Raw genomic sequence first — 12,249 nt, forward strand, 5'->3', positions numbered from 1 at the left:
TTTATAAAAGATTTTTAAAATTAAACAAAACTATTTTGAGTTTAAAACATTGCTCAATCGTGTCATATTATAATGAAGTGATTAAGACTTAATAGAGGTGACAACACTTGTCAATATGAGTCCTAACTATCCCACTACATTCAGTGTCTTTCAAATATTATCAGTGAACAAAAATCCTGTATAAATCTCATTTCAATTCTATACGGTCACATACAAATTTTGGGATCTATAATGAACTCATAACCAAACTACGACATCGCAACATCTGCAAAAGCACTAACACGGACGTGCTAAAAAGGTCCACACCTACACTTTATCAACGTCATGGGGGTAAGTAGTGTAGAAAAGTCAACATCATACTCGTCTCTTCAGGTGATGGTTGTAGCTAACAACATGTGGGCGGGTTGTCTACCCATATAGATCAATGTCGTTGATCTATACTTGACTTTCCACGTTCCATATGGATTAACAGTTATAACGCAGAGGACTTTACTAAGACATATTGCCTTAGTGTGGTAATAAACATAGCTCATATAACTTAGGAAATGATCCTAGCTCATATTGTTTTTAGAAACAAGGGAAGCTTATATAGAATATCTCGTGGGTGTTGGATCCTAACAATGTGTCTAGACATCCTAATCCTAAGTTTTCTATTATAAGATTGTTGATTACTTATAATGTTTATTGTTTAGGAAAATGATATTTGATTTAAATATTTAGTATTTGAGATTTACTTAAATGACTTCCAAATTTAATTGTCTGATACGATAAAATTTGGGCAGCACAACGGTTGTTTTTGTAATATTTTCTTGGTTTCAACCAACAATTCCATAATACTTATGAGTCACATGATTTTGTTAGGAATCGGACCGGGTACACGCAGCGGAAACACTATCACACACACAAAAACGAAACGAGAAAATAAAGCAATAAAAAACACAAGGATTTTACGTGGTTCGGATTCGGTGTAAATCCTACGTCCACGGGCTGCAACTAGAGAATTTTATTAAAACTCACAAGATTACAATTGGCTTGACACTCTACACTTGATGTTCTCTCAAGTTTTTGCACACAAAATAAGCAAAACATACCTGCATATATATAGGTATATTTGTGAGCCGCAATATGCACAAGATTGCCGCAAAGATTGAAAAATGCGTAGATTTTTCTTTAGCCGTCCATTGATTATTCCACCGAAAGTTCGCGTCCAATTCAAATGTTCAATTGTTGCGTTCACATTAGAGATAGTGACAATAAATATTAAACAATTGATTCCACCGTCCATTCAACAATTCAATTGTTTTAATTTCCAAGTTTCATTTATGGCCCTTGAACTCTTAGGAACTTGTCAATTTGTTCATGACTCCATAAATCTTAACAATCTCCCACTTAGAGACTTGAACAAATTAGTCTTTCTCCGCCATCCAACTCTCAATTACTCCAGTAATCTTAAAAAACAACCAAGTCCTTCAAGCTTCCAGTTCCAAAGAACAAGCTAAAACTTAGTTTGATTTCTCTAATTGCAGCCGCCCCTCATCTTCAAGTACTAGAAAGGGCCAGTTGAAGCTCCCACTAGCTCCAACTCAGTCGTGGCTAATCCCACCACCGACTCATCTTCTGTCTCAACCGGTTTGTACACTCCACCAGATCCAGAGATACACCGAGGACCACTAACACTCTCCAAACTTTGCAAACTTCCAACAAGAGAGAATTTTCCAGTCTTAGTCTTCAAAACCCAACGGCTCTTTGTAACTGTACTCGGAACACACCCCGTGCTCCCACTGTCACAGAATCCCCTGAATGGTTTAGAATTTCCGACTCGTTCAGCTAACATCCCCTTGGCTCCAGAATTCATGTTTGCAAAATGAACTCTCTTAGCAGTAGATTTAGCGAACCAGATTTTGTTTTGCTTAATCGGGATGGTCATACTTCCCTCAGCAGGTACCTCAACCATATACAATGACCCACGCTTCATACCTTGAGCAATCACCGAATTACCATTGACCACCATCCATTTACCACCACCAAACCTTACTTCCAGTCCTTGTTTATCCAGCTGACCAACAGAAATCAATTTCTTCTTCAGCTCCGAAATCACCCTGACATCCTTCAGGCTCCATGTAGTTCCTAATGAAGTAACCAAATCAATATCTCCCATGTCCGTTACCTGAAGCATCTCGTCATTTGCCAAACGTACCTTTCCAAAATCTCCTTCTTTCAAATTCACCATCGTTTCCCCGTTGTCCATGGCGTGAAACGAAGCCCCTGAATCCATGACCCAAGAGTCTACAGAACTTTCCATATTGAGTATCAGTGCATCATCCTCAGACACACTCTCAGCACCAGCAATGTTTAATTCTTTCTTTGGACATTGACTCTTAACATGTCCCACCTCTTGGCAGTTCCAGCATTTCACATTCTTCAAAGTTCTAGAAGAACTTTTTCCCCGACTCCCACTGCTCCTGCTATTCCCTCTACCTCTTCCGACATTTAATAAATCAGAAGAAGAAGATCCACCTTGATTCTTGCGTCTGATATCTTCGCCAAGAACCAAATCTCTAACCCCTTCAAAAGTCATACCACTGGTCCCCACGGAACTCGTAACAGCAGTAACTGTTCCGGACCAGCTATCAGGTAGAGAAGCTAGTAGCAGTGATGCTTGAGTCTCGTTATCAAATTTAATTCCCACAGATGATAATCTGGACAGAATTGAATTTAGATTGTTAATGTGAACCGTAACTGAGCCTTCCTCATTCATCCTTGTAGTGAACAACTCCTTCATCAAGAACACCTTGTTAGCCGCCGATGGTTTCTCATACATATTTGACAGAGCCTCCATCATACCACGCGCCGTGGTTTCATTCATGATGTTGAAAGCAACGCTCTTCGTCAACGACAATGTAATAACCGCCTTGGCTTTCTTGTCCTTTGAGTTCCACGCATCTTCAAAAGCTTTTTCCATTTTCTCCGGTTTGTCTCCGAGTACCATGTCCAAGTCTTTCTGACATAGCAATGCTTCTAATTGCATTTTCCACCAGCTAAAAATCAGAACCATTAAACTTTTCGATTACAACCTTGTCTTCAGCCATTACGACAAACAAGATACAAATCAGGTACACTCGTGCGTGATAAAAAAAATGATTGTACCCTCCAAACCTCGCTAATCTGGCTCTGATACCAGTTGTTAGGAATCGGACCGGGTACACGCAGCGGAAACACTATCACACACACAAAAACGAAACGAGAAAATAAAGCAATAAAGAACACAAGGATTTTACGTGGTTCGGATTCGGTGTAAATCCTACGTCCACGGGCTGCAACTAGAGAATTTTATTAAAACTCACAAGATTACAATTGGCTTGACACTCTACACTTGATGTTCTCTCAAGTTTTTGCACACAAAATATGCAAAACATACCTGCATATATATAGGTATATTTGTGAGCCGCAATATGCACAAGATTGCCGCAAAGATTGAAAAATGCGTAGATTTTTCTTTAGCCGTCCATTGATTATTCCACCGAAAGTTCGCGTCCAATTCAAATGTTCAATTGTTGCGTTCACATTAGAGATAGTGACAATAAATATTAAACAATTGATTCCACCGTCCATTCAACAATTCAATTGTTTTAATTTCGAAGTTTCATTTATGGCCCTTGAACTCTTAGGAACTTGTCAATTTGTTCATGACTCCATAAATCTTAACAGATTTATACGATAAAATATTTCGTAATTAATGATTTTTAAGTGTTGAAGTTAATCACATTAATTTACGCAACAAAATCCACATCTTAGTAAAAACGAACTATATTTTTATAATTAATGTAAAAATATATAATAAATTTTACATTCCTTTTTACTTAATCTATATACTAAAAGTTAATTATTTGAGAATTATACCTAACAATTATATAATTTCTTAAACTTGGTTTTTGCACCATTTATGCCAATGTACTTTCCTTTTTCTGCATAATAACATTTTTAGTCATAGTTGTATCTTTTCAATTCGTTCCTAACATACTTAAACTTAAATATACAAGGATTAAAATTTTATGACTTTTCATAACAACTTATCTCATTATAGCATTCTACTTATAATTTATGATTTTTCTTATCTTTTATAACCATTTTTCTAACAAAATTCAAGAATGTCATAAATAGCATTCTACTTGCTTATGAGACCTTTTTAATGTAAAATACCATTTTTGGTTGTTATTTCAAAACTTTCAAAACATAACCAAGTTGCTATTTTGTGCATGAAAAATCATAACAACAAACATATTTTTGACACACAACATGTATTCTCCCCCAAACATGAAATCTATGAAAATGGGGCCATACCGACTCACCCTAGATGCGTGAGTTGAGTTTTGTCGGGAGAACGAGAAACCGAACACCAAAGTGATTTTTGGAATAAAGAGCCTTGGGATCGATCTTGACATACCAAAAAGAAAACAATATGTTAGAACACTATAAAAATCAGTTTGAAACCAAAATCATCACCATAACCACCTCGTCGGAGCTCCACACGCCGTCGGCCACGATGGCGCGTGGCGGCTGTTCTTGGTGGTTTTCGAGTTATTTTCGATAAGGGAAAATATATTCTCACCTAGAAACCGACAGATGAAGCATGAAATGGATGAGGAGATGCTGGAGGGCTGAGATAGTCGAGCAAAAGAGGAAACAGTATGTGGTTTATCACCGTTTTCACTCGATAACAGGAGCTCGACAAGGGCTGTTGATGACTAGAGAAGCAACCACGACCTGGTCGAAGGGAGGTGTTTGGGGCTTGCTTGTTGTTGAGAATGGAGGTAGGAAGGGCTCGAAGGAAGGCAGAAGCCTCCGATTCTATATATATATATATATATATATATATATATATATATATATATATATATATATATATATATATATATATAGAGAGAGAGAGAGAGAGAGAGAGAGAGAGAGAGAGTGTGTGTGTGTGTGTGTGTGTTTGCTACGATTAATGCAGAAATAGGAAAGATATTTGATCAGATTTCTTGGTGATCTCATGATACAAATATGATCAGTTGAAAGATCTTGAAGGTACACATACATTATTTCTTTAGATCTTTTGCATGTGTGACATAGTAATGTTTTGTGAGAGTTTGGCTTGCATGAGGTAGAGCACGTTTGTAAGAGTGAGTTTGTGGCTAGTTCAAGTGTACCATGTATATCTTATATGGTAGGTTTAGAAGGATTGAGAGAGTATGTTAGTGTTTGTGCGAGAGGTGATGTTCGAGACTAGCATGGGTTAGTTAGTATACTGTCATTTTTGTGTACTGATAGATCTTTTTATAAGATTTCCCATGCATTCATTGTTTTTCTAATGTTACATACATATGTGTATTTATTTAACTTATAGAAAACAACACTATAATACATATAATGTATACATACACATTTCATTAATACATATGGATTATATTCATGGAAATCGAAATTTATATACTAGGAAGTGTCAAGAACCTAACCGTGCCAAGTCTTAGTCGTTTAATGTCATACATGACCCTTATATATAACCATGTACATTTTAGTGTTGTTATTACATAACTTATGTACATTTCGATTATTTAACATTTGTTTAATATGTATAGTGTATATTTCTATAAAAACTCTAGCAATTACAAACTTTTAATTGACCATAAATAATGTCCCTCACACACATGAATCTAGAAATATTGAACTATTTTCATCGTTAGAATTTGTATTCACCGGTTCCTTGTTGAAAACAAATTTATCATTAAACATGATTTTGGACAATAAGTATGACAGAGAAATTGACGTTATATATACACAACACTTTATTCATATATAACACTTAAACAAAAGAAAAAAAAACAACCCCTAGTTACATATTATAGCAAAATGATTGTTATTTTGGTTGTTTAGAATGATCTTCAAAGTTTTGACAAACATGACTACTTATTTACTTGTTTTATTATTTTACAGTTATAATATGCATTCAGATGCAAACTAGAGATATCTAATCCTTCAAAGAAAACCCAATACTACCAAAACAATCGATAAAAGATAACATACCATCGTTTGAAAATAGATATTTCTGTCCATTTGTTGTAATTATATTAAGAATTTAATGTAGTATATACAATTATATGTATACTTTCGCCAGTTCGATTTTTAGCTATGTTTTCAACCGTCACTAATTTCGCCCATTGAAAATAAAACATAATTTAACTTTCAAGTCAAAATTGTCATCACATGAAGTCCAGAGCACCCCTCATAATTAACATAAAAAAGGAACCTTTTTTTTTTTGTTTTATCACATGAGTCCTGATCTCAGTCCAATAAGCAGCAAAAGGTTTCTATTTTGTCCTGCATAATTTAAAAAAAAAAAAAAAAAAAAAGATAAAAAGGAAACCTACATATTGTTATATGGGAAGCTGATATTTACCTCGAGATTATAAATGTATGTCCACAAAGCTTCACATAATTTCATTTTCAAGTTAAGAAAATATATCAACCTGAAAAATATTTAAACCTCAACTTGTCATGGGGATGAACACTAAACTAAAACTTAAAAAATGTTTTGTAATTGTTTATTATAGCATTTTACTTTCATTTCTTATTTACTAAATTACTTTTTTGGTCCTCTAGTCTACAAAATTTGCCATTTTAGTCCCAAAAAGTTTTCTCTTGCAATTTTGGTCCTTAGTTGACGTTCTTGAACATTTTTTGCAACTATTCCTAGTAAAATGACTCTTGGTCCATGTTTTTTTTGCAATTTTGGTCCTAAAAGGATTTCTATTGCAACTTTGGTCCTTATTTCAGGTTCTTGTAATGTTTTTTTGGTCCATGTTCCATGTAAAATGACTATATTTGATCCTTGATTATAGCTAACTTTTTCTATTATGGTCCCATAATTAACATACTTATTGTACATGAAACAGCCGAACAGGGACCAAAAAAACATTACACAAACCTCTAATAAGGACAAAAACTGCAAGAGAATTTTTTGGGACCAAAACTAATAAAAAAAATCAGCTATACTCAAGGACCACTTATATCACAACAATCTGCTGTCAAATACATTCTTATTAGTGGATCCTACTTTCAAATAAAATTGTTTTACATTTAGATATAATAATTGCGTATTCTTTTCAAAGTAGAATGTTGTAATAAGAAAAATTCAAAGTATGTTGCGATTTAATGCCTTCAACCCTAAAAACAAGACAAAAGAAGGAAAGCAACTGACCTTCAATTGGGCATTCTGCAGAATGTGTGGTACCCGTAGGCATTGGATTATTGGGCATCGAATGTGCTTGACCAGCTGGCATCAACATTCTGATCTAACAATTTTTAATAATAAATAGAATTAATACGATGATTTAAAATGATACTACTTATTTTAAAAAACAGTACCTGAAGATTAAGATCAATGTAGGCAAGTATTATAGGTTGGGGTTCCATATCTATTGGGACCATAGAAAGATTATCTTTTATTGCGGGCCCACGAAGCTTTACAAGCTCATATAAAAGAGTTTTCACCATGCGGAAAGGCCTCTCCTCCGTTCCCGCTCTATAAATAAATAGTTAGAATAGGAAAAATAAGGAATATATTTTATTAATTTAAGTAAATTTCTATCATGGGTAACAAAATGTATATAATAATTATATATATAATACTGGTAAGAAATAAAATAGATTGTCTATATAGATAAAGAAAAAAAGTTAAGTACGTTGCTATTTTCTGTATATTTCCTTAGGATAATACAAACCTTCTTCTGATTTCTTCCACCCCGAGTTCTTCCAAATATACATGAATGCTTTGGAGAATGCGGTCAATGTTGACCTCATCTATGGTATTTTCAAGAGCCTTCATCAATGCGAAGAAAAGATGGTAAGTTATAATTTACAATGTTTCTAGTAAGGAAAAGAGTAAATTATCTTTTTGGTCCCTGAGTATAGCTGATTTTATCAAATTTAGTCCAAAAAAGTTTTTTCATGCAAATTTTGTTCCTTATTTGAGATTTTTGTAATATTTTTGGTCCCTGTTACAAGCAAAATGACTATACTTTTGGGATCAAATCTGCAAAACCAGGTAATACTCAGGGACCAAAAGTAGTCATTTCACTTTGAACATGGAACAAAAACATTACAAGAACCTCAAATAAGGACCAAAACTAAAAAAAAGTAGCCATACTCAGAGACCAAAAATGTAATTAACTCTAAAGGAAAAGAAAATTTTACCTTTGTAAGTTTGATCAAGCATTTGACCACTAACTCAGAGAAGTTGATACTTCTTGTAGCAAAAGACTCATTTAAGGGATATCCTTGTGGTTTTAGGAGACTAATGAGTATCACGAATGACAAAGTCCGCTCTGCAGTATCCTGCATTTACAAAAAAGTCAATACACAGTTGAAAGTAGAGTAAATTACATTTTTGGTCCCTATGTAGAGCCGATATTTAAAATTTTGGTCCCAAAAAGTTCTCTTGCAATTTGGTCCTTTTTTGAGGTTCTTGTAATGTTTTGTGGTCACCATCTGATCTAAGTAAAATGACTATCTTTGGTCCATGAATTTTTACAATTTTCGTCCAAAAAACAGTCATTTTACTTGAAAAGGGGATCAAAAATGTTACAAAAATCTCAAATAACGACCGAAATTGAGAGAGAAATCCTTTTGGGACGAAAACTAAAAAAACAACTATACTCAAGGATCAAAAATGTAGTTTACACTTGCAAATATGTACATGAGTTCAGTAGGGGCACATATGAAAATTCACCAATATCTTGAGCACTAAAACATTTAATGCTTTCAGAAGTTGACTACCATTATCCATCCTTGGAACCCTTTCATCTAAAAGCCAAAGCAAAAGCTTTGTAATCAGATTCTCAAGTGTTCTCTCGCTGACCACATGAGCAAGTCTTTTATTTTGAAATATCTGCAAAATATATATAAAAAAACAAAAACACAATCCCATAAACTTAAAGTAAATTATATTTTTGGTCACCGGGTTATAGCTGATTTTTGCAATTTTGATCCTTATCTGAGTTTTTATTGACGTTTTTGGTCCACGATCAGTTATGCTCAGGTACCAAGAATAGTTATTTTACTTGGAACAAGGACCACAAACGTTACAAGAACCTCAAATGAGGACTGAAACTGCAAAAGAAATCTTTTTACAACCAAAATTGCAAAAATCAGCTATACTCAAGGGCCAAAACTGTAATTTACTCTAAATTTAATGTAAAAGAGTTAGAGAAGAAATGTAAAGAAAATGACACCATTTCACCTGCATGAGTGTGTTAAGAACATATTTACACGGCCTAGAAGATTCACCGATCAAGCTGAAGTCAAAAGTGATTGCCACCTGGCAAAAAAAACATATGTGAAAAACACACATTTTGAACAAGAAATGAGATCAACTTTACCTTATATGCTAAACAACAAACAATTCTGTCAGCATCTTTGGCTAAATCATCCATTAAACTGCCTTCAGGGTCATTGGTTGCGGTTTCCAATTCTTGGCACAAAATTTTCATACCTTCCACAGCCTGCAAATCAACAATTTAAAATATAAAAAATTTAGAAAAATTATAAAAAATGTAAAGAAGTTGAATTCACACCTCATCAGGAGAGCAATATGTAACGATATCTAGAGCTGTATTGAGGGATTTTAGTTGTTCAGTTATCTGCAGGATAATGATCAAAGGTTCATTAAGGTGGTTTTGGTATGCTGTAATTAAAAAAGGAATGGAATGAAGCATTACGGCTAAATGAAAAAATCATGTTTGGTTGCTACATCGGAATGGAATGTGATTCCGGCTTACATTCCATGGGGAGGGTTGTTTTTTTTTTCTTTTTTCATCCTTGATGAAATAGAAGAATATAGAATGGTTATATATTTCTTGTATTTTTATAATCTTCAATAAAAGTAATATTTTCATTAAAAACTATAACTTCAATACATATATACTTTTTCTTTATTTTTACATTATAAATTTATTCTAGGATTTCATGGTATTTAACTTTTTCTTGTAAACAAATTTTTATTGTGATATATATTTTTTAGTTTGAAATATAAAGAGTATATATTACTTTTCTTTATTTATCAATTTTATTTCATTTAGTTTTGTAAATTGTACATAAAAAACATTATCTTTGAATGATCTATTTCATTCCTTCAAGTCAACCAAACATGATAATGGAATGTAAAGATCCATTCCATTACTTTGTGATTCCATTACCTCAACGTAATGATTATCGAGCAAAAATCCAATAAGATCACCACACACAGTTCTTGTTCTGTTATTTCTAGAACGCAAACCTTCCATGATATATGGGAATGTTTTAGAAGCAGAATAACAATATATCATCTGCTTCATTAGTTCCCGCATTTTTTCTAGCACTTTCTCATTTTCATGACCACTCTGCACAACAAATTAAGAATAGAGTTGATATTAATATCATCAAATATCCACCATAATATAAGTTTTAAGCACATATAAGTTCAGAATAACCTTTTCAATCAAACAAGGAAGAAGAATGGAGGCTTCAGATTCATTCATGGTGTAGTTCTCATTCCTCAATGTGTCAAATAGCTCTGGGAGGAATTCCAGTACCTTAATTATAACCATGTTTCAAAAAAATATATAAGTTTTTTATACGAACTCTTGTTATGGAAAGGTTTATTCATCAAAATAATCAAAGGGGTGTGTGAGCAAACTTTTGAATTTGTTGGAGGACTTAGCATTTTTATTATTAACTAATTAAAGGATCCAGTGTCATTCTTAAAAGTTTTCTACATAAAACGAGGGAATGATAGAAAGTTAACCTTAAATAGACAAGACGTGTTGGATTCACAGATTCGCAAAACAAACCACTTTAATAGTATATCTAAAACTTCAATTATCTCCTTCGTTATTGAAGGAAGTTCCTGCGTATAGAATATAAACATATACAAATGTGAGTGAAATTAAACAAAAAATTAAACTTCTCAAATATTATTTAAATAGAAAACGTACCTTCTGAAGCATCTCAATCCCATCAACTTGTTTTTTGAAGTCCGTGCTCAAAAGCTGTGTGTGCAAATCCTCCCTCAAGTACTTCATCAGATCATTCTGTTTCAAGACATTTAATTAATTTTATAAGATTTCAAATACAACCAAAACATTGTCATTATATATAGCAACCTCAAGATCTTGAATCTGCTCTAATCGCAACTCTTCAAATTTAAACCTAAGAACCACAATTCTCTCCCGTTTATCCTGCAAGTAGATAAAATATTATGATTCTTATTTATTTTCCAATTAACAAATAATATTTATGGGACTTAGAGGATAGTACCTTATTAGAGTCCTTGACATTTAGCAAAGCTTGAGGCTCTGGCTTTGAGTCCTTTGTTGAATCCACTTTCTTCAATACAGAGCAGAAACAATAAATCTGATATCTATTTTATAAATTAAAATGAGCAAGTTATAAAAGATGTATCATACCGAAGATACAACTTTGCTTCCATGTTTTGATCCATGGCCATTAGACTTTCCAACCTTTTTTTTCACTGCTTGCCAACTTGGGCCTGCTGTTTTTGTAGCATCATGTATTTCTGAATGAAGATAAATACATAAGTTCATCAACCTCAAAAAAGGAAAGTAACAGCTAAAAGGCGACTAAATGCAACATGAATAACAAATTATTATTTTGGATTGTTGTGGTTACTAAAATGAGAAATGGATATTCGAGAAAAACTGAATAACAATTTCTTATTCATTTGTTTGAACTTTTTATATTTAATATATATCTTTAATCATTTATTAATATGTTGGAGTTGGTTTTTTAATTATATTAGAGTCAACAATAAATATATGATGGATACTTTTACAATCTGTTTCATTTTAGAGTTATGATGGAAATTTTTGTATTGATTGAATACTTTGTGACAAATCAAGCTTGTTAATGTTCAACTAGTTATATACTTTTTGGAATGTCTCGACTTTTGAACTATATATTTGGTAAAAAATGAACCAAATTGTGAAAACTGATCCAACTCGGGATCGAACAGATCCATTCAAACAAAGGCCAAATGGAAGTAGGATGCCATAATTAACAAATCAATGGAAGTATGTTGCTATTCATTGCATTTAAACCATATATAAAGTCATACCTGGAATTGGACCATATGACTTCAACCGTTCAAGAACAATTGTCAAAGCAGGTCCTTGGATATCTTGTACATTTTTCATGACCTAAAGTGGATAAAAAATT

General features: G+C 33.2%; 1 protein-coding gene across 2 annotated transcripts in view; it reads right to left on the bottom strand.

Annotated features, from left to right (window-relative positions):
• Positions 1-6,148: 6,148 nt before the first annotated feature.
• The window catches only part of LOC145125073 (protein MOR1-like), a 32,543-nt gene continuing 26,442 nt past the window's right edge, over positions 6,149-12,249 (bottom strand). The window contains exons 29-46 of one of the 2 annotated variants that reach the window (XM_079060566.1): positions 12,149-12,230; positions 11,481-11,590; positions 11,332-11,400; positions 11,178-11,252; positions 11,010-11,105; positions 10,820-10,921; positions 10,506-10,607; positions 10,233-10,415; positions 9,612-9,677; positions 9,417-9,539; positions 9,278-9,355; positions 8,768-8,926; positions 8,233-8,373; positions 7,761-7,858; positions 7,405-7,561; positions 7,238-7,326; positions 6,437-6,506; positions 6,149-6,357 (exon numbers count right to left, since the gene is read on the bottom strand). In XM_079060566.1, coding sequence (XP_078916692.1) covers positions 7,285-7,326; positions 7,405-7,561; positions 7,761-7,858; positions 8,233-8,373; positions 8,768-8,926; positions 9,278-9,355; positions 9,417-9,539; positions 9,612-9,677; positions 10,233-10,415; positions 10,506-10,607; positions 10,820-10,921; positions 11,010-11,105; positions 11,178-11,252; positions 11,332-11,400; positions 11,481-11,590; positions 12,149-12,230 — 1,683 coding nt within the window. In that variant the 3' untranslated portion in view covers positions 6,149-6,357; positions 6,437-6,506; positions 7,238-7,284. Of the gene's footprint in view, positions 6,358-6,436; positions 6,507-7,237; positions 7,332-7,404; positions 7,562-7,760; positions 7,859-8,232; positions 8,374-8,767; positions 8,927-9,277; positions 9,356-9,416; positions 9,540-9,611; positions 9,678-10,232; positions 10,416-10,505; positions 10,608-10,819; positions 10,922-11,009; positions 11,106-11,177; positions 11,253-11,331; positions 11,401-11,480; positions 11,591-12,148; positions 12,231-12,249 lie in introns of both variants that reach the window. The other variant, XM_079060564.1, reaches the window with a different exon arrangement.

The sequence above is a fragment of the Lactuca virosa genome, chromosome 7 (assembly GCF_052849685.1).
Source record: "Lactuca virosa cultivar CGN04683 chromosome 7, Lactuca_virosa_CGN04683_v6, whole genome shotgun sequence".
NCBI classification, from domain to species: Eukaryota; Viridiplantae; Streptophyta; class Magnoliopsida; order Asterales; family Asteraceae; genus Lactuca; species Lactuca virosa.